The following is a 23259-nucleotide window of genomic DNA, read 5'->3' as shown; positions in this document are numbered from 1 at the left end:
CAACTGATATAACAACTTGAAGATTAGTGGGCTTGATGAATTTAGGATTAGATTAGTGGGCTTGATGAATTTAGGGTTTACTCGGATGGAGTATAACAATAATGAGATGTGACAAAAAACTGTTACTCGTCTAGGGTTTATCGAAAATGCACATGGACGTGTGTGACGTCGTCCTACCAGTTGAGAGATCTGGTAGTTTTGTTACAGAGAACTATACTCGTCATAGAAGACAATGAGTAGTAGTTTCTCTTCATTGTAAATCTAGTTAAGAGTGGTCGGTACGGGTGTGTACTGGTACCATAGAACAATATTGGTTGTGTTCTTTTCTAGTATATGAGTTCTGAACTTGGTCCCGGGAATGTAGGAAACGAACCTTGTTAACAAATCCATATGTCTCTTTATGTTATGCTCGTACAAACTCGTACTCAAACACATTGCACTCGAATGTTTAGGTTTAGTCACATGTCTTGTTTTAACAATTGGTATCAGAGCGGGTCCGCTGGAGTTTTAACAGATTTGATATTTGTTTTGGGTAGATCATGGATTTGTGGCTAGGAGTATATATCTGAAGGAGATTAATATGATCGCATGTACGTGAGCGCAATAGACGAGTTGAATTGGTGACATGTCAAAGAAGTATGAAGTTCCAGGCTCTTAATAAATGGCATGGATGTCGTTCTTTATAACTCTGAGATCAGGAAAACAGAGGAATGTTTCGGAGTGAGATGTCTATATGGTTTGCTGAAGAGGAGGAGAGTATCTCTCGTACTGTTTTACCATAGTGAAAATACCGAATCGGCATAATATTGTAGGAGCTGATCTTAAGAAGTTGTGGTGGCATGATGTTGACATGAGGCAAGGTTATCCAAGCAAGAAAAGGCTAGTCGTCAAAGTTTTTAAAAAGGGTTTTTGGGTGGTTACAAGTGTGTAACTTGGAGATCAAGCAACATGTGTGTTGGCTTGAGTCTTAATGATGGTTAGAAATTGGTCAGTCGAGATACTGTTTGTAGTCTCATAAACCTGATTGAGCGACTTGTAGAGTGTGTTCAAATGATTTCTAATACAAGTTCATGGTCCGACCATTTCAAAGACTCGTATGAAATTCTCAGAGTTGGTTGCGTAGAAGATGAAGACTTTTGTTTGTTAAGGAGGATCCTTCATAAGAGTATGTCGTCCAAGTGGTAGCTTTTTTGTGATATCTTTAAATCAACAAAGGCAGTTAAGCAGTTCTTCTTGATCTAATGAATGTTTAATCAGCTAGAGAGAGGAGAGATACAGAGATGTGCGATGGTGGTTGGGTTTCGTCGAGGTTTAATTTTCATGCCTGTCAGAACTCTACAAGTTCTCATTGAAGCTTTTGTTATGAAGTACTTGGAGGATAGATGCTGATAGTATTAGAATTGAGGTTTATCTCAAGTCTCTTGTTCTAGTAAGATTAGTCAATGGTGGAACATATCAGCATCTAGTGGCTTTTAATTCTGGTCCTTGCAGTGGAAGAAAACTCAAGTGTGCTCATTGAAATCACAAATTCTTACAATATGGTATGATGGTTTGGTCAACAAATCCAGTGGATGACTTATGTCTGTGTTGCTGGCTTCAGAAAGAACTGAGGCGTGAGATGGTCTTGGTTAAATACAGAAACAAGCAATGATGTGGCAGTTTGATCAGATGTGCAGAGACAGAGAAACAGATCTCTTAAAATAGTTGTGATATCGGGAGAAATCCTCATGAAGAAGGTCACAATGATTATTGCAGAAATCAGTATTCAAGGCAACGTTTAAGGATCCAAAATTAATTTGATCGAACTGAAACTTGGTTGGGCAGTTCATGGTGCTACTGTCTTAAGATTCAATGGTGGGATTGATATTTCAACGGTTGGTTTGAGTTTCATTGGAGCTTCGTCAACCCTCTCCAGAAACCTTCTAGATATGTAGAACTGTACTCCAATAGAAGGAACTTCTTTTCAGAACAGCTGATTAAGAGTCTGTAGTTATGTTCTACCAAGGGTTCTTGCACGTGAATCAAGTAGAAGTGAATGTGCTTGATAAATACAAAAGGACAATCAGCTTATGGAAGAAGGTCATCAAGAGATCTTATAGTGTCAGTGGGTTGTTGCTTGAAGTGATCTTCAGTCTCAGGAAGATATTTATTCATCTTTGTTTTGTTGATCATTCTGAAAACTCAAGAGTTCAGAGGTTGAGGATTTGAAATCCAAGAAGAGAGGCTTGAAAACCAGACAAGTCTGAGTTTTAGGTTGATTTAAATTTAAGTCTCTTCAGTAGAAATGCGTATACTTTCTCGCATATTTCAAGCTGGGTATGGATCTGTAGAAGATAAAAGTTCAGTAGCAGATGAGGTAGTGAACAAGTACGGGCATGATCTGTTGAAATCGAACATGGTGGAGCATAGACTATACAATGCTTGTGAAAGTCTCAGCGTGAGAGGTTGTTTAAAGCCAATAATGATCATGTTCAGAACATCAAGTTGAAATCTGTATCTAAAGGAAAAGAAAGAGAGTCTACAGGAAGAAGAGAGAGATTAAGACTCGAGAATCTTTTACTTCTCTAGTTTGTGAAATCTTAAGTCTATTGTTAGGAATGGAATATGTTGTGTAAAAGCTCCCCAAGAAGGTAGCTTAATTGCAGAGAAAGGTTTTACAAATTTGAGAAGAGAAGTTTTGTTCAAGATTGCATCTCCATCTGAGAGCTGTCTAAAAGAGGCTGATAGAACACTCAAACAGAGAATTGTTGCACGTTTGTGCAGAGTTGGTATAGAAGAGCGTGAAAGGTTTTTGGTTCTCAGTCACCATGTTAAGTATGTGGTACATGTGATTACTGCAGTATGTGAGTCATGTCAAGACTCAAGAGCGAGTGGAAACAATCTGCAAATTTCACAAAGATGAAGAATTAAAGATTAAAACTCTAATCTGGTCACTGGAAATTTCTGAAATTCAGATGCTTGTGTGTTTCTGAAATTAAGATTGATTGCACCAAGAGAATCAAATCAAAGCTTGTAGTAGGTGGCTTCAATGGAGTGTGTCACTAAGGTAAGAGATGAAAAGAATACAAGAGTCTTGCTTATTACTTGATGGCGTCGAAGATAAAGCAAAAAGAATACAAGATAAATATTTTCTGAACTTAGCTATGCATTCAAGCAGGGGAGAATGAAGTTCTTTGCACATGATATGTTCTTAAATGTCAGACCAAGCCTAAAATAGGAAGATGCGAGACTTTGTAAGCAGAGCCGGACCTGAGATTTCCGGGGCCCTATTCAAAATAAAGATGAACTTTTCATAGTTTTAATAATAAGAAGCAACATCGAAAAAACTATAGAACAAGGAAAAAAAAGAACAATCCAAACATAATTATCTTCAAAATAGAGTACAATAGTTCTAAGAAACACAACAACAGTTCTATCAATTCTGAAAAATAACTCTTCTCGCAGTTTTTTCAGCAAAATCATTCATCAAACTTTCATAATTGAGATTTCGAATTAAAGCTTTCTCAATCGATAATATAGCCAATCCGTTTAACCTTTCCTGTGACATAGTAGATCGTAGATAAGACTTTATCAATTTCAATTTAGAAAAACTTCTTTCAGCTGAAGCGACTGAAACCGGAATGGTGAGCATTATCCTGTAAGCAATCCATATACTCGGATAGCTGTCCTTCATTCTCTTCAAATAATCTAGTACTTCTACATTCTTCTTGAAAGTTTTGGGCAAAACTTCTCTGAACATTTTGATTTCCATGAACAAATCATTCCCATCAATATCAGAATCTGCTCCATGCTTCAGAAAAGCTTCAAGGTTAGAACATTTACTCTTCAAAGTATTATCGCTTGTTGAGTTGAGCTTTCGCAGACTGAACAAAAACCCAAAAATATCTTCATACTCTTTAAATTGTTCTAACCTTGTTTGGAAAGAAACAAGAGCTTGGTCCATCATTTTGATAAAATAATTGATTCTGAAATCATCCTCCGAACTTAGAACCTGACAAACATCATCACCTTTGTCTCGCTCTTCATCAAAATGAGTTTTCCTTTTAATAAGGCGCTTCTTCTTCTTGTTAAACATGGGTTCAATATCCATAGCAACCGCAATTTTTGAAGCTTCAGCTTTTGCTTCTTCAAATCCCATTTCTCTATACTTTTGGAAAAAAGAAACCAACCCCTTTAGCTGAGCAATGGCATCATCAATATCAATATCTTCAGACTGTAGCGTCTTGCTCACAGTATTGACAGCAAATAGAACATCGTACCATATAACCATACCAAACAAAAACTCAAACCCTTCGATTCCATGTGTTTCACTTATCGCAAGACATTCAGCTTCACTCCGCGCTCCTGGAACCTTACTGTTTTCTGCAAAGTAAAGTAAGACATCTCTGATTTCTGGAGCCTTAAAACGTATTGCCTTCACGCTTTCAAGGTGACTTTCCCAGCGCGTATCTGATAGCGGTTTAAGCGTGAAACCTCCCACCATTTTCCTGTACATCTCCCACCTAGTCGTAGATGGTACAAAAAAATTATATAGACGCTGGATAATCCCAAAGAAAGAGATCGCTTTATCAGAAGATTTAGCAATATCACAAATAGCCAAATTCAGATTATGACAGCCACATGGTGTATAAAATGCTCTTGGATTGATATCCAACAATCTCTTCTGCACTCCTTTGTTTTTTCCTTTCATGTTTGATCCATTGTCATAACCTTGTCCCCTGATATCATTAATATCCAACTTCAAACCAATCAGTGTATCACATAGTAGCTCAAAAAGCCCTTTTCCTGATTTATCTTCAACTTCGAGAAAAGTGAGAAAAAATTCTTCAATCTGAACTGGACTCACTGATATATCCACACATCGAATAATGAGAGACATTTGTTCTTTGTGGCTGATATCTGGAGTACAATCAAGAATAACCGAGAAGAATTTGGCCTCTTTAATCTTCTTGATGATCATAGACTTGATTTCAGAACTCAGAATACCAATCAACTCATTCTGAATTTTGTAGCTGAGATAATGGTATTTGGTTTCTCCTTTGGTGATTCGCCTAATGTGCTCCCTCATTACAGGATCAAATTTACCAATCATCTCAATATTCCCCAGAAAATTTCCATTGTTCTCTTGACCAATTTTGTCATTAGATCCCCGAAAAGCTATATTACTCTTAGCCAAATACTCCACCACAGAAAATAATCTCAGTAAAAGCTCCCTCCAATGATTCTTCTCTTTTTCGATTTCCTCTTGGACACACTTATCAATTGTCTGCTTCTTTTGCAGCCTCATCTCTAGCTCCATCCACTGGCTCATACACATAATGTGATCATGACTAGTTTCATGTTGGCTCAGCCTTATTCCAGTATTATTCCAATCCAGAAACCCAATGCTTGCTAGTTGAGTAGTCTCCTTGTAACGGGTGAACAACTTGCAACAAAAACAATAGATCCTGTCGAATGTTGTTGAATAAACTAACCAACGCCGCTGATGCATATCTCCATTTTTCATGATCCTTTTGTAATGTTTATGAGAAAAGTGTCTACCACTTACACTTTTGAGGAAAATATAATCTTCAGATGGTGGTGGGAGAGGACCTTTCTGAACCACATAATCTCTTAGCTTCTGATCAATTTTTCTCCAATTTCCAGGATCCATAAGATCAATGGTTGAATCATCTTCTTTAAAATGCTCGTCCCCTGCATTTAAATTGACATCTTCATCATCTATCTCAGCTCTATCTGTATTCTCTTCTGGACTAACCCCATCAACCTCATCATCCTCTGGTTCAGATCCATCAACCTCACCAGTTTCACTACTATCCTCAATAGTTTCATCAACCTCATCAGTTTGAAGGGATGCTGGTCTTTTAAAATACTTTAACAGAGAACCTGATTGAGATTTCACTAGTTCTTCTATTCTTCTTTTCTTTGCTCTTTTCTTAGCTCCAGGAAGATATATTCTTGATGCACTCATTTTTCTGCAGGATGGAAATATAATTTTTTTAGAAAACTTCAAATCTAAAACAAGTAAATCAATTGAGATAGAGATGAATAAACAAAACATAATAGAAGATTTGTTAAACAAAAATAAATTTTGTTTTTACCTGAGAATCAAAAGCTAAAAGTCTCTGGTTTTCTTATGAACTTATTTGCTTTTACAGAGTAACAGAGAAGAGGAGAAGTTGAAAAGACAAACTTGTAAAAGACAAACTCGTAAATTTCTTTAGGTGAACTAAAAATAATGTTTTTTACTTGTTTAAATATATTATAATATTTATTGACTAACTTACGATGCTCACGTGGTTGACAAAAAGAAACTTACGATACTCACATATTTTATTCTGTCCACATAAGATTAAAATGTTAACATCTCATTACATATTTACAAAGCCATTCTATACAAAGGAAAAAAAAATTGGAACTGGGGGCCCCATGAGGTGGGGGCCCCATACGTATGTTTCGTGAGACTCCGTTCAAGTCCGGCTCTGTTTGTAAGGTAGATAAGTTGTATTTTTTAAGCAAGGGAGAGCGTGTTGCAGATGAATCACCACATTTGGAGTGACAGTGATCCAAGGCTTATGCGACAATTTCTGAGTTTGATTACATTATGTTGGTTTCCTAAGACTCAGTAACAAAAAGGGAGACTGAAAGCTATTAGAGTATTGGTTTAGTTTGGTTTAATACTTGGCTTATTCCGGTTAAGTAATTACTCTATTATATAAAGAGAAAGACGTTGTAACAATCATTTTAACTTGAATGAGAAGAAAAGTTCATCGTCATGTAACAAACTCTCTCTCTCGTTTATTCAAGTAACATGGTATCAGAGCGTTGAATCTAACGTTCAACAATCACGATCCTGAGCTACGATCTTCTTCTTCTACCTTCGTTTCGATCGGAATCAGCTTCCGATTGATCGGATCTTCTTTTCACGATGGTTACTCTTCGTCGCTCAACTCGTCGCGTTGGTCGTCCTTCTTCTGCAGCTAAATCGTCTGTTCCGGCGAGATCTGCAGTTGTTCAACCTATTCCGGTGGACAGATCGACTAATCCGTCATCATCTCATCTTCCGATTCAAAATCCAACGGCTATTCCGTCGTCATCAAACATTCCGTTCCAGAATCAATCGACTATTCCGTCGTCACCAATCGCTCCATTCCCGAGCTTCTCTGTTCCGAATACTCATGGATTTGACTTCGATGGTATTCAATATTCTCCGTATTTCTTAACTCATGGTGATAATCCAGGAACATCGTTGATCACTGAAGTATTGGATGGATCAAACTATAATACTTGGAATATTGCTATCACTATTGCGTTAGATGCTAAGAATAAGATTGCGTTTGTTGATGGATCTCTACCAAGACCTCTTGAATCACATCCTCATTTTCGGATCTGGTCCAGATGTAACAGTATGGTTAAATCATGGATATTGAACTCTGTATCAAAACAGATCTATGGCAGCATTCTTCGTTTCAACGACGCATCGGAGATATGGAAGGATCTTTCAGCTCGTTTCCATATCACCAATCTACCGAGGTCTTATCAGTTAACACAACAAATCTGGTCTCTCCAACAAGGTTCATCTGATCTTTCTACTTACTTTACAAAGCTCAAAACGCTTTGGGATGACCTCGATGAAGCAGATTGTGTGAAAACTTGTCTTTCTTGTGATTGTTGCAAAGCTACTGCAACAAAGATTGAACACACCAAGGTTATCAAATTTCTGGCTGGATTAAATGAATCATATTCTCATGCTCGAAGTCAGATTATTATGAAGAAACATGTTCCGGATTTATCTGAGGTATACAACCTTCTTGATCAAGACTACAACCAGAGAAGTATCACCTCTGTACAAAATGCAAGCGCCTTTCAGATAACAGGCACAGAAACCATTCCTGCAGCTGTTAATGCCGCTTATAACACACGTCCTTCTCGACCTATCTGCTCTCACTGTGGATACAATGGTCACACCATTGATAAGTGTTATAAGATTCATGGCTATCCTCCTAACTTCAAACATAAGAAGCCGCAAGATGGGAAAACTTCTCAAACTGGTTCTGCTAAACCCGTTGTTGCTCAGATAACTGCTTCTGATACTCAGAGTGTTTCAGATATGATCACTCCTCTCTCAAAAGATCAGATACAAGGGATGATTAACTACTTTAACACTCATCTGAATCAAACCCCACCGGGAGATGTTTCTACTTCTACTGGAACAATAACAGCGTTACCTGGTATGGCTCTTTCTTCCTCTACTATTGGTTTTATTGGAATGCTCAGAGCAACAGGAAATGCCTTATCTTCTAAATCATGGGTAGTAGACAGTGGTGCTACACATCATGTCTCTCATGATCGAACTTTGTTTGAGAACATCTCGGATTCTCTGGATAAATCTGTTACTCTTCCTACTGGCCTCAATATTAAAATTGCAGGCATTGGACAGATTCGTCTGAATCAATATCTTCTGCTCACAAATGTTCTTTATATACCTGATTTTCGATTGAATTTGCTCAGTATCAGTCAACTGACAAAGGATTTGAAATGCAGAGTAATGTTTGATGAAGCTTCATGTATGATTCAGGATCCTATCAAGGGGCTGATGATTGGTCAGGGTGAGCAGATATCTAACCTCTACGTTTTGGATGGAGCTTCAATCAATGAACCTGGAACCTCGCAGCAAGATCATTTTATCAATGTCGTAGTTGACACTTGTTTATGGCATAACAGACTTGGGCATCCGTCCCTTAATAAGATTGATATCATTACTGATGTACTTGGTATTCAACAGAGAAATAAAGGGAAATTTCATTGTTCTATTTGTCCTCTTGCCAAACAAAAGAATCTCCCTTATATTTCTAATAATAATCTGTGTGCCAATCCTTTTGATCTGTTGCATATTGATGTGTGGGGACCTTTCTCTGTTCCAACAGTTGAAGGCTATCGTTATTTCCTCACCATTGTGGATGATAATACACGAACTACATGGGTCTATCTCATGAAGAACAAATCTGAAGTCTTGACTATCTTCCCTGATTTCTTAACCATGGTTGAAACACAATACAAGACTTCAGTCAAAGCAGTTCGTGCTGATAATGCACCTGAGCTGAGATTTGATGTTTTATACAAGAAGAAAGGCATCATATCTTATCATTCATGCCCGGAGACTCCTCAACAAAATTCAGTAGTGGAGCGGAAACATCAACATATATTGAATGTTGCAAGATCTTTGATGTTTCAGTCTCATTTATCTCTTGAGTTCTGGGGAGATTGTGTACTTACTGCAGTGTTCTTGATCAATAGACTTCCAACACCTCTTCTGGATAATCGTTCTCCATACCAGGTTCTTACTCATAAGCAACCTAGTTATGGAGACATGCGCGTGTTTGGCTGCCTTGTCTATTGTTCAACTTCCTCTAAAGGTCGTCATAAGTTTCAACCAAGAGCACGTCCTTGCGTGTTTCTTGGCTATCCTGCTGGCGTCAAAGGCTATAAACTCCTTGACCTTGAGACACAATCTATTCACATTTCACGAAATGTAGTGTTTCACGAAGACATATTTCCTTATGTTGATGACACTGCTGTGAAAGACCTTTTCTCTATGTTGGATTCTGCAGTTGTATGTGACCCTTCTGCTGAGAAGAATATCCCTGTAGTGAGTGAACGTCCTACAGTTGTGGAAAATCTTCCAGTTAGAACTGCCTCTTCCTCTGCAGATCCCGAGAATAAAACTTCTAAGAGACAATCGAAGCCACCAGGCTATCTTCATGATTACTATGTTAACATGACTGAATCGGAAATACCTTATCCGTTGGCTTCCTTTGTTTCTTATGCTCAGCTTTCAGAAGGATATAATGCTTATATCTGTTCTGTCTCTCTTCATGCGGAACCATCTTCCTTTGCTCAAGCCAAGAAGTTTAACGTCTGGATTAAGGCAATGAACGATGAGCTCTTAGCCTTGGAAAGTACTCATACTTGGGATATCTGTTCTCTTCCACCAGACAAACGAGCTATTGGTTGCAAATGGGTTTATAAAGTCAAGTTGAATGCTGATGGCACCCTTGAGAGATACAAAGCACGTTTGGTAGCTAAAGGCTACACACAACAAGAAGCCAAACGATGGAGTTTAACACAGTTAGATGTCTCAAATGCTTTTCTAAATGGGGATCTAACAGAGGAGATTTATATGACTCTTCCTCCTGGATATACTCCTAAACCCGGTGTTACTCTTCCTCCTAATGCAGTTTGTAAACTGAAGAAATCATTGTATGGCTTGAAACAAGCTTCAAGACAATGGTTTCTTAAGTTTAGTGAAAGTCTTATCAAGCTTGGCTTTCAGAAATCTCATTCGGATCATACTCTGTTTATTCGTCGATCCAATGGTATCTATACCGCAGTTCTTGTTTATGTTGACGACATCATTATTGTTTCCAATAATGATGCAGACGTTGCTCAACTGAAGATCGATCTCCAACGTTCTTTCAAGTTGCGTGACCTTGGTCCCTTACGTTATTTCTTGGGCTTGGAAATTGCAAGATCTTCTGCTGGTATATCTGTCTCTCAACGCAAATATACTCTGTCTATCATTGAAGACATGGGACTTCTCGCTTGCAAGCCGTCTTCAATCCCTATGGATCCAAATGTGAAGCTTGTACAAGATAGTGATGAGCATGTCTTACCTGATTCTTCTCCTTATCGTCGACTTGTAGGACGCTTGATGTATCTCACCATAACCAGACCGGATATTACTTTTGCGGTGAACAGGTTGTGTCAATTCTGTAACGCTCCTAAGAATTCTCATCTAAAGGCTGCATACAGAGTTGTTCACTACCTCAAGGGCACTGTTGGTCGTGGTGTTTTCTACTCCAGCGTTAATGATTTGTCTTTAACGACATTTACTGATGCGGACTGGAGTGCTTGCAGAGATACTAGGCGGTCTACTACAGGATATTGTATGTTCTTGGGTAATTCTATGATCTCTTGGAAGTCTACTAAACAACCTACTGTTTCTCATTCGTCTGCTGAGTCCGAATATCGAGCGATGGGCTTTGCAGTTCGTGAGGTTGAATGGTTAGTAAAACTCCTTCGAGAGTTTGATGCACCACAAGATCATCCAGTGGCTTTCTTTTGTGATTCAACAGCAGCAATTCACATTGCTAATAATGCTGTGTTTCATGAACGAACCAAGCACTTGGAGAATGATTGTCATAAAGTCCGTGACAGGATAAATGATGGTCTGATCAAGACTCTGCATATTCGTACTGATATGCAGGTTGCTGATGTTTTCACTAAACCATTACAGTCAGGTCTCTTCCATAGTCTCATTGGCAAGATGTCTCTAAGTTCAATCTTCTCGCCATCTTGAGAGGGGCTATTAGAGTATTGGTTTAGTTTGGTTTAATACTTGGCTTATTCCGGTTAAGTAATTACTCTATTATATAAAGAGAAAGACGTTGTAACAATCATTTTAACTTGAATGAGAAGAAAAGTTCATCGTCATGTAACAAACTCTCTCTCTCGTTTATTCAAGTAACAAAAGCTATGTATCTTTACTGTCGCTACAATCACAGTGTGTCAAAGAAGAGTTGTCGTCTGCATGCTTTAGTGACAATTGTATCGGGTTGATGGATGAGAAGCTACTGCAGAAGATTGGATGAGGTTCCATGACTAGTGTCACAGTGTATGTTGTGGTGATGCAAGTATCTGGTTTGTGCCTACAGCCTACAAGTGGAAGCTCGGTTTTGACTGCTGAAGATGTGGAGGAGGAGATCAATATCCATGAAGTTTAAGAAGTTTTGCTTCAGCTGAGATATTTGTGAATGAGTCATGTACTGATGATTGATGGTGGCGAACTTCTGGTGAATCTCATTGTCTTGGTGAATGTTCTATACCCATTTGGTTTTATAAGAGTTTACTCAAGCAGGGGGAGAATGTGATACAATGGTACATGAAGAGAGATGCAGTAATATAGGGGGAGCACTCGGTGCTTCTAAGCTTAAGCTTGAGTTGACACACTCAACTAAAAAGAGGGAGAATGAAGAATTGTTACGTGTTACACAAGAGATTGGTGTGTGATCTCAGTGGTGAGGATGTCACGAGATAGATGTCATGGACGTATGACGGTGTGTTCGTTACAACTTACAAACACACAACGTGGTATTGGGTCTTTGGAAGAAGAAGAAAAAGGCAACATGGACTTTGTGTTCATGTGGGCTTGAGTTGAAAGAGAAGCCCAACTGATATAAAGACTTGAAGATTAGTGGCTTGATGAATTTTGAGTTTACTCGGATGGAGTATAAAGATAACGATCGGATTGAATATAAAGATAAGAGATGCTGACGGAAAACTTCGTCCCAGTTGAGAGATCTGGTAGTTTTGTTACAGGGAACTATACTCGTCATAGAAGACAATGAGTAATAGTTTCTCTTCATTGTAAATCTAGCTAAGAGTGGTCATCACGGATGTTGATATCATAGAACAACATTGATTTCGTTAACAAATTCTTGTGTCTTTTAATCATTTTACTACGTGCAAAACACGGATCTTTACCTAGTTGATGATTATTTTAGCAACAATTTATTCGAAACCACATCGTAATTATTACTTGAGTCGTACAGTCCACCATCATGTAGATCAAAATGATGCAAATCAGATTTATCAATGATATTAATCTTTCAGCTAGTTATTAATCATTTTTGGGAATACAGCTTTTAGCCGCGGTGATCTTGATGGGTTTGCTTTTGAGGACAGGATTTTGCTCAAAAAAGTTGGTCGGTCGGAGTTCAAAGCCACCAGATAAAGTAGGCATCGTCGGAAAATCTTCTTGGCTTGGGACATGGTGGAATCCTATGGTGTACCACATCACTATATCTTTATTCTCTATCTCTCTATTCCTGTCACATTCAATTCCACATAACGTTAGTCCCTCAAAAATTTAAAATACCTCTTAATTTCTCTTCTAAATAAAAAATACGCACCTCAAACAAAAGAAAAACACTAATCTCTAACGTTGTAAATATGAAATTAAGTTATAATTTCTTTACCAGTTCCTGACTTCCTAGTAGATTTGTTATAAGTTTGTTATGTAAAGATGATAATACGATTAATTATTCAAATCATGCAACATAAGCAAATATACCAAAGTTTGAGTAGAGATGTAAGAAATTACCTCTGAGACCACACGGCTAATGTATCATCTCCGTGACTCCGATCGGCGTACAAACCTCCCGCCCATACCTCCGACCTATTATACGGCGTGATCCACACGGTATAGTTGGTGAATGCAGCTCTAATCTGTGGATAATCATCCTGGACCAGAAGTGGGCCTGAAGGTGGACTAGAAAGTAAACGATAACCAACTTCATTGCCATGCTTAGTTTTGCGGTTTGGGTTTACTACCACGAGCTCCTCCGCCTTCAACCCTAGTTTCACCCGAGCTTCCGCTTCGGTCTTGGCCGTCTTTGGACTCGTTGTCCAATAGCTCTTTCTCGGGGTGTTAACAGATTTTGCGGTTCTTTTTGTCACGAGTTCGTTACGGACAAAAGAATTAGGTGAACCGTCGATGTCAAGATCAAGACGGAACGTTACGAAATGGTCGTGGTTAACACCGATGGTATTGTCGGCAACAATTGTCCCGTGAATATCTTCTTCTTTGATCTCGGATGTGTGGGTATATTCTACCGGTTTAATTTCTAGAACACCGGTTAAACCCACCTATGCATATAGAAGAAGAAGAAATAAAATCAGACTATAAACAAAAGCAAATCGAAATTCCAACAATTTATTGTAATTTACATTTACTGGCTTAACTAGAATTAATACTAATTCCCTTCAAAATTATTTACGTTTCAGAAAAAACATATTGTTGCAAAGAGATATTTTTATATATTTTGAATGTGTTTTATTAGATAGTAATGGTAAATTGAAACTATAAAAAAATAATTGTTTTAATTAAGTTTTGATTCGAGAAAAGTTATGAAAATAGTTATTCACAAAAATAATGCTTCTATAATAAAAATTTAAGATGGTTTTTAATATGTGTAAAAGCTCCTAAAAGGTAAAAAGTGCCACTAAAATTTTAGATGCATTTATTGAAATTTATAATTCATTTATTTTATAAAAAGTGCAACTTAAATATATTTCACGCAGATTAAGAAAATTAAAAAAAATATATTTTACTATATCTTTATTTACCATACAATTAATTAAATAAAAATTATTAAACTAAACTTTTATTGGTTAACTAAAAGGTAAAAATAAATTTAATAAAAAAATTTACATTGAAAATGTAAAATGACACTTATTTTAAAATAAAATAAAAAAATTAAAAAAGATATTCATTATGAAACAGAAAGAATATTTCTTTTATGGAGTGTTCAATATGGTAAACTGATTCGATCTAACTCCACCAACGTTACCAAACGAACCGAAATTTCTATTCTTAAATCATTGCGAATTAGATCATTTCATCGTATGTTGTATATAAAAACTAAAATAACTAAATTCAAATCGGTGATTGGATCTTTAGTGACCAACATGTAAAGAGCAAAGTCGAGAATCCGGATCATATGGTTGTGGTTCAATCATGATTTGATTTTTTTCTTTTGTCATCGTTTCTTTTAAAATAACTATTTTTTATTTATTTTTATCATTCAATTGAATGACTAATGTTGGTGTTAATATTAAACTATATAACTAAATTTTAATCCCCACATGCTGATATTTTTCATTTTATAAATATATTTGATATTATTACAAATGTTTTAAATATATAACTTTTATTTTAATATTATATATTATGTAACTCTATAATATTATTTTTTATTTTATTATTTGGAATTATTAATATATAGTGATTTTATTAATATATTTTACTTTGTTATTAATTTTTATTACTTACTAATATATTTTAAGTTAGGTACAATAAAATAACAAAATGAAATAATCAAATAGATAACCATCTTCAAAATATGTTTTTCCTTTAATTTATATATTTTTCTATAATACATTTTTAAAATTTATTTATTTATATACTATAGAAAAAAATATTTAGTATAATTTATATTACATGTTGTGTGTTAAAAATATACTTCAACATATATTATTTTTGTATTTTACGGGATTTATAAGTTAAAACATTGTTTTGTTTAAATAATATAACCCTATTATCTTACATAGTAGCATCTATCATACTATTTTAGTAAATTTTATTGATATAAGATATTTTTGGATGTTATGATATTAATTTTTTTTTAATAAATATTTTAAATATTGTTTTTACGTGGTCATTTCAAAAAGTTTTTTTATTATTTATGATTTTATATTTTGTAAATTATCATTTTGAGTTTGGATATTGATATCTTGTGTATTTACATGTTTTTAAGCTTCATTCTAGTCCTTATATTGTTCCTTTGCATGCATTTAGAGTGCATTTAGGTTGCATTGCATTACATTTGTCTCTATCAGATATTGGAGATGCTTATTGGTGACTTTGGAGACATTTGAGGGGTTTTGAGTCAAAAGGGTGAAAGATGAACATGGATAAAGGCCTTAAAGATATCTTTTGAAGCTCAAATTTTGGGAAGACAAAGTAAATTGAGTTAGCTTTCTAATGGAAGTGGTTTCAAGTCATTTGGATCTGTATTGAAGGAGTTATGATCAATCTACTAGAGGCATATCAACCCTGTAGCGACCATAGCCGTAGCGACCAGAGCATGTCGCTAGGAGGGCTCCCGAGCGTACGTAGCGACCACTGTAGCGGGATGCAAGGTCGCTACGAGCGAAAAAGACTGTTTTTTTATTGAGTTGGCCCAGGTTTGTTGGGTTGACCCAGCTCGTTTTTAGACTTCTATAAATACCCTTTATACCTAATTTTGAGGGATATCTTGTTTTCTCTGTAATCACATTAGCTATTTTGGTGAAAGACTTAATCTTGAGCTTCTCTTCATCTCTATCTCTTGTGATTATTGATAAATCTTGACCACTAAGCATGATTAACCTTCAATCATCCATGGGTTTTGGGTTATTCATGTCTATTAGTGAGTAGTTACCATTTGGATTCATGGGCTAGGGTGATTAGGGTGATTAAGTGAAGATCTAGAGTGTTTAGTGTTAGATCTCTTGTTTCCTTGCTTGTCTACTTCTCTTAATGCTAGATTAAAGTTTGTCTCTTTATTCTAGAGCTCTAAACATTTCACACCCACAAGGTGTTTGATAAAATGTATGAACCAAGTAGAGCTTACTCTAAACTTACCTTACACAAAGACCATTGTGTTAAGAGAGTTTAGATAGTTAATAGACTCATCCCTAATGATTGCTTAGATTTTTTAGGCTCAAAGACCTTTGATGTCTAGTTGATTAAAGCAAATGAGCATTCTTCTTGACCATAGAGCTTGCTTATTTCAGTGTTCTAGACTTAAGGAAGTCTTTTGATTGAAAGTTTGCCACCCTTATATTGGATCTTAATCACTTGAAATCAAATGCCTAGTCCCATGAGTCCTATTGTCCTAGATTGATTGAAAGCTTGTTTCTTTGTTGCACTTTAGCATAGTTCTAGTTCATATTATCATTCAAAACCTGATTGCACTTAGATTAAGTATAGATTTGTATTCTCAGTGCATTGAAATCACCTAGAATTGGTTCGACATCTCTTATACTACTGCATTTGATAGGGATCCCGAAAAATCCTGTTATCAGATATTTATTTTCAAACTTTCTATTTTTCAAGAAAACATTAAAAAATTACACTACTATTTTTGAGTTTGAAAGATTACATGAGTTTTGATTTTTTATTGTTACCACATTTATACATTATTTTATAAAAATATATTTAAATTTTTGGTAGTAGTTTGTCAATTTTTCTCAACATATTTTGTTATAATTAAAATAAAAATAAATAAATTTATAATTAAATTTTGATTTGTCATTAATATTAAATGAATTACTAAAATTTCATAGTTTTCTAATAACATATTTTTACATAGTATATGAAATAAAAGTTATTATATACTATTATATTTTTGTATATAAACATTTTAAACAATAAATTGTTGAGAGTTTCAAAATAAATAAAAAGATAATATGTGGTTGTATGTATAAAAGTTTACCCTATGTTAATAAATTTACTTTTTATAAAATATTATATTGTTTAAACCATTTTAATCCTGAAGGATAACTTATTTAATTGAAACAATTTAAAAAATAAAACACTTATTTAATTGAAACAATTTAAAAAATAAAACTTGTTAATTACCTATTTAATATAATTTTGTCATATTTAATTCATATAGTACTTCTATTTTATATGATACATAATATAGTTATAGAACTTATAAAAACTAATATAAATTTTATTTTCTTGTTTTATAATAAAAATTTTAGTCAACATTGATTTATAACAATATTGTATTATTAAATATGAAATTAATTAATATGTTATTTTATAAAAATATTTTTAAAGTTAAGTAAGATTTAGTTAGATTCTTTTTCAAAAGATTTTTTATAATTAAAAATTTTAAACTTATAGTTGGTTTATTATTAATTTAAATAATCAAATATGTTATATTAACTAATTCTTTTAAATAGTCCTACTATAATTTGTTAATAGTAGATAAAAATAAGAGTCTAAATTAGTATATCAGATAAACGAAAATGTATATAGCAAGCTATATAATAGACAAAGGCAGGATAAGATTATTTTACCCCCATTTTGATGGAACCACTAGGCTTGAACTCATAATCAACTATGTAGTCGTAGTTCCCAACGGTGGTCACGATTCTCGCTACAAGACTTACGTCCGGTCTAACCTCTGTAATCTGCATCAACATATATAAAAACAAAAATCATGTATTATATCATGAGACATAATCATTATGGATGATAATATAACAACATATAATATTACTTCTAAGTTTGGGATTTCAGCTTCTGTATGTCTCCACATGATATCTCCAGCATATTTCTCGAAAATGCACATAACATTCGGAATTTTCGCAGGAGTTCCATCTTGACCTGCAAAAACCCCATCCATAAAAACTGCACCTGCTGGACAATCTCTGTATGGTTCAAGGGACACGGCGCACTGGCCGCAACCGAAATCTCCACAATCAAGATAGGTGATGAAATACCAATCATCACTTGGATCCATGTAAGGTATGAACATCTCCGACAAGTGGCCTTTGTACAGAACTTGCCGATATTTTTTCACGTCCATGTCAAACATGGATGCAAGAGAGATTACGATACCGGCTCGTACGTCGAACGATATGTGAAACTCCCAATTCGCCCATCTATTCGCCACCACAGTGTATATATAGTCAATAAGTATATAATAACTTCTGATTAAAAGAACTTTTTTTATTGGTAAAATCTGATTAAAAGAACTTCTGAATTAACTATTAGGAATTAATATATATTGGCTTGCATCATACAGAGGACGCATAGTTTTTATAAAAACTGTTTTTCCTACTATGAACAAACTATTGTAAAGATTTAAATTATATAGATATCAAAAAAGAAACCCATATATAAGAGTAACTCCAAAGTTTCAAATCTGAAGTATCTTTGTGGGGGTTAGGGTGATCTTTAGTTTTTGTCACAATATAGATAATATTTCCATTTGTAAACTAATAATGAAAAAATTTAAAGTTTAAAAACATTTATTTACATTTTGTAAAGTTTTATTAGTTTAAAAATATAGTAAATATAAAATTATGGAAAATTATATATTTATTACTAAGTTTTAATATAGTTTATTAAAAAGTGTGAAGATTTTAAAACATGTATTATTTTGGAATGGATGGAATATGATATACTTTTTAAACATAAAAAAGAAAAAAAGAGAGAGAGAGATATGATATATTTTTCTAAACAGAAAAGTCAGACAAACTTATTGTGCATGGGTCCTCAACAGAAAGAACTTTCAAATTTCAATTTCTTTTTATTATTATTTTCACAGCACATGTTTCAGATGGTAACTATTTGTCTGCACATATATTTATTTATCAAAAAATACTAAAATAATGCAAAGATAGCCGACAGCTTTTCGTATTTTTATCTTAGAGCTGAGAGAATTGACTAGGTGTCACAAAAAAAAGAGAGAGAATTGACTAGTGCTTAAAATTTACTCGGCAAACTGGTTTGAAAAGAGTTAATCGGCTGAATACCCTAAAACAATGCAGATACCATAGAAAAGGGGTGGAGGAGGGAGAGAATGATAGTGATGGGGGAAAAAAATTGTGGGGTATTTAGTGTATGGAATGCAAATATGCAATGTTTGGTGTGTAGGGAGTGCAAATATTTTATATTTAACTACTCCTTCTGTTTCATATTGATACATGTTTTAATTTTTTTTCACATAAATTAATAAAACATATTAAATTTCAGTATTAAGTGCATAACTTTTAGTGAATATCTATTTCTCATAGTTTTAAACCAATAAAATCTTAATGAATACAATTAATTTTTTGAAAATTTACAATTAATTATTATTAGTTGATAAAAATGTATTAAAAACACAAATGTATCATTTTAAAACAAAACAATTTTCTAAAACATGTATCTTTATGAAACAGAAGGAGTAAATTAGTTAGAAAAATTCTAGATTACTAAAAAGAATGGGAAAATTCAGGTTAGAGATACAAAAGAAATGTATGAATAGATAACAAAACATTTGTTCAAATTTAATTGTTCTTTCACTATAAGCTAAACGCCAATAGAAAGAAAGGTATTAACTTCAAATTTATTACTACTTTGGATAGCTTAGATTCAGAAAATGTGTCCGTAAATTAAAATGAGATTTGACCTTTTTTGTGCAACCAATCTTATTGAGTTCAATATAAACAGGAAATAACCGGTGTTTTTAAACCAGACCAATACAATGGTTGCACTAAGTTTGACGTAGTTGAGTTAGATCTAATAATTAAACTCGACCGTGGACTGGTTATATAATTGGATTAGATTTAAAAAATACTGAATTAGAAATCATTAAAACTATCAAAAATTTATAAGCCAACCATATGAACAAAAACCTAAGTTAAATAATATAATACATAACGCTTTCATAATAGTATAACATTTTTATAATATAAGCCCAGTTAGTTATAATTATTTGATTTTTATATGCTACACTATGATATAATAGACTATTAAAATCACAAAATATAATTATTCAAAGTAATAAATAAAATTGTTGTTTTAAAATGTTATATTAACAATTATGTAATACATATTAATTTACAGATATATATATACATATATTATGATTAGTACAAAGAAAATTTTTAAAGTGAAAGGAAATATTTCAAGCTATAAAAATAATCTTTTTTAACAAATTTATTTTAATTCCAAATATGTTTATATATTTTATGTATTAAAAAAATATTTTATTTGTTTTCAAGGGATGCTAAGATTTTGGAATTAGAAAAAAATATGATCCATATCTATATTATTTTAATTAAAAATTTTAAAATTTATATCAAAATATTTTATTAAACTTTTAATTTTTATTGTAACTACAAATATTAATTTTCAATCTAAATTTATTTTTAAATATTACAAATATATCATTTAGTATAAACAAAAAAACTAAAAACATAGAATAAATACTTGCCCGGTTGGGCGGGTCAAGATTTAAGATCTAGTATTTATTGTTTGGTCAAAGAGAGAAAAAGACCCATAAGCCATAATTGTTGATCATTATACCTCACAACGTGTCCGTCGATCTTGAATCCTGGACCGTCCGGCTGCAGAATGACGGCGTTTTGAAGCGTCGGGCCAAACGGTGGTTTAAGTTCCGAGTAACGGTACTCCGTTCCGTTAGCCTTCGGCATAGTAACCGTTAACCTATCCTTAAACTCCGTTACTTTCATCACGTCAAGATTAACTAGTATGGTCATTCCTTCAATAGGTCTAAGGTACATGTTGACGGTGCCGCCAAGATAAAACGGCATCATCCTAAGAACCCTCTCCGTCTCTGCCTCACTCTCACCATACCATCCAATAGTTGACGTCGTAAACACAGTCTCCGAAATGTTTAAACCGCGTTTTGTGAGGGCGTCACGAAACGGCTTGAACTTGAGGACAAGCTCGGTGGCTGCTTCTTGCTCGTCGTTTGTGAGCATAGGGTAACCATTGCCTACGTGGATCTTGTCAGAGACGATAGCTCGAGAAGAAAAGTCAACGACAATCTCTCGAGACTTTCCGTTGTCCCTAGCGATGACAAAGGCCTGACGTGGTGGTGGTTTGATGGTGTGTTTCGGTGATGAGTACCAAGACAAGACTAGAGACTTGTCGGGTTCGTTGAGACCAACGTATTGAAAAGTAAACTTGTGGCTCGGACCAATGGGGTACGTCTTGTTAATGATGGTTTTGACGAGTTTGAGTTCGGTTTCGGTTAAGGGATCAAATGGGTGACGCGATGGAGCAAAGCTTGAAGATGAGATTGCAAAAATGAAAGAAAAGAAGATGAAAATGGTGAAGTGGAGTGGAGCCATATTGTTCTTTATGAACTGTTTATTGATTGATTTAATGGACTTCGTTTATGTTTAAATTTATAGGCAAATGTGTATCCGAAAGGGGATTTAAACTAATAATACTTTTGGCACGGAAAAATCAATACACACTTAGACCAGGATTAAACCCTGGTTGTAATTAAAAAAAGAAAAATAACAATTACCTTAAGAGTTGGTTCTTAATTAAGCGAAAAAGAAACAGATCTTGTGGGATACGTGTTAGAAAAATGCACAGTTTGGTTTCTCCTTTTTCTCTCCTGATGAATCACTTCGACGATTGAGTTTCATTCCACCTTTTTGTCGGTTGATCTCTCCACGATTCATCACTCCACCTTGGTTGATCTCTTCCACGATCCAAGACTCCGCCTCTCTCTCTGTGTGGATGTGCACTACAAGAAAAACTTCATTTAGCCACAAATTAGCTACAAAAGTTGTGTGGCTGTAATTTGTAAGTCGCAAATAGCAACAAAATAGCAACAAATTTTAAATGGATCAAATCTGTGGCTATTCCGCAGATTTTTTGTGGCTAAATAGTCGAAAAAATGAAGCCACATTTAGCCACAAACTAGACCTCAATCCGCGCAACCGCGCGGATGTTTGTTTTCATTCATATTTACATAAGTTTTTTTTGTTTACATCATTAGTGATATATGATATAAACATTAAGCATATTTTTAAAAGTGTATATGACTTATTTAAATACAATAGTGTTATATTTTAGTTGATTTTTTGGCATATATTATGCTTTCGAAAATAATTAAATTTTAGTGAAACAAATTATAATATACCATGTAAATAAGATTAGTTTCAAAACGATTTTTCTCTTTTAGTAGTATGTATTTTTTTTAAAAAATATAGTAAGATTTTAATGCATTCGTTCATGTATACATTCATTTCGTATATATATTGTTCGTTCATTTATAGTTGGAGTAGGACATATAAAATTTTATATATACTGATTAATAAATCAATCTGGTATAGTTTTTAAATAATAAAATAAAATGTTTTTAACTCAATAGAATATACAAATGCTAACAATAGTTTACTAAAACCATACACATATACGATATGTAAAGAGGTTAAATGTTTCATCTATGAAAGGGGTGTAGATTAAAATTTAACCATTAATAAGAATATATGATTTGTGTTAAAAATTATTCACATAAATGGTAATGTTACATGATAGAAGCATTTAAAGTTGTGGCCTATAAGAGATAGTTTAAATTAAAAAACATTACACATGTAATAAGTCATGATTATGTGTTTAATAAATAAGATATTTTTATTTTAAATTTTGAATAGAAATGGATAATGCTTTCCAACTAAATCTTTTTAAAATCTTTGTAAAATGTATTTTTGAAAAGTAATTATTTTAAGTTGCTATTATCATTAAAATATTTTGTATAATTTTTTTATAAATCAAACTAAATTAAATTCAAATATCTGATTATATTATATGATAACTAAAATTTAAATTAATCAGTTTTCGAAATATTTTTTTAAAATGATCCTGAAAAGATTCTCAAAAGATTTTGTTAGAGTTTTCTTAAATAAATATTTATTTTTATTTTAAATAAAAATGAAGATATTAAATGATATTATAGTTAAGTTATATACATTTATAAACTTTCTAAATAATGGTCCAATTTAAAAATATCACACATGAAATAAAGTTGTGACTTCTCTTTTAATATAATAGACTAGATTTGGATACGCGCTTCGAAATAATAAAATAAAATGTTTTTAACTCAATAG

At 33.8% G+C, this 23259-nt stretch overlaps 2 protein-coding genes across 2 annotated transcripts; both read right to left on the bottom strand.

Moving 5' to 3' along the window:
- Positions 1–3415: 3415 nt before the first annotated feature.
- LOC108820114 (uncharacterized) lies at positions 3416–5971 on the bottom strand. Its single transcript, XM_018593095.1, has 2 exons — positions 4539–5971; positions 3416–4433 (listed from the first exon to the last, which is right to left on the bottom strand). Exons 1-2 carry the CDS (start codon positions 5969–5971, stop codon positions 3416–3418), a joined length of 2451 nt encoding a protein of 816 aa, XP_018448597.1.
- Positions 5972–12538: 6567 nt separating this feature from the next.
- LOC108818786 (amine oxidase [copper-containing] alpha 3, peroxisomal) lies at positions 12539–21634 on the bottom strand. The gene is made up of 5 exons (XM_018591721.2): positions 20696–21634; positions 17898–18282; positions 17695–17808; positions 13163–13707; positions 12539–12887 (listed from the first exon to the last, which is right to left on the bottom strand). Exons 1-5 carry the CDS (start codon positions 21484–21486, stop codon positions 12680–12682), a joined length of 2043 nt encoding a protein of 680 aa, XP_018447223.1. The 5' UTR covers positions 21487–21634; the 3' UTR covers positions 12539–12679.
- Between the last annotated feature and the right edge of the window lie 1625 nt (positions 21635–23259).

Source organism: Raphanus sativus, chromosome 8, assembly GCF_000801105.2.
Source record: "Raphanus sativus cultivar WK10039 chromosome 8, ASM80110v3, whole genome shotgun sequence".
Lineage (NCBI taxonomy): Eukaryota > Viridiplantae > Streptophyta > Magnoliopsida > Brassicales > Brassicaceae > Raphanus > Raphanus sativus.
Note: the sequence above shows the minus strand (reverse complement) of the source record. Positions and strands in the feature narration are given on the sequence as shown.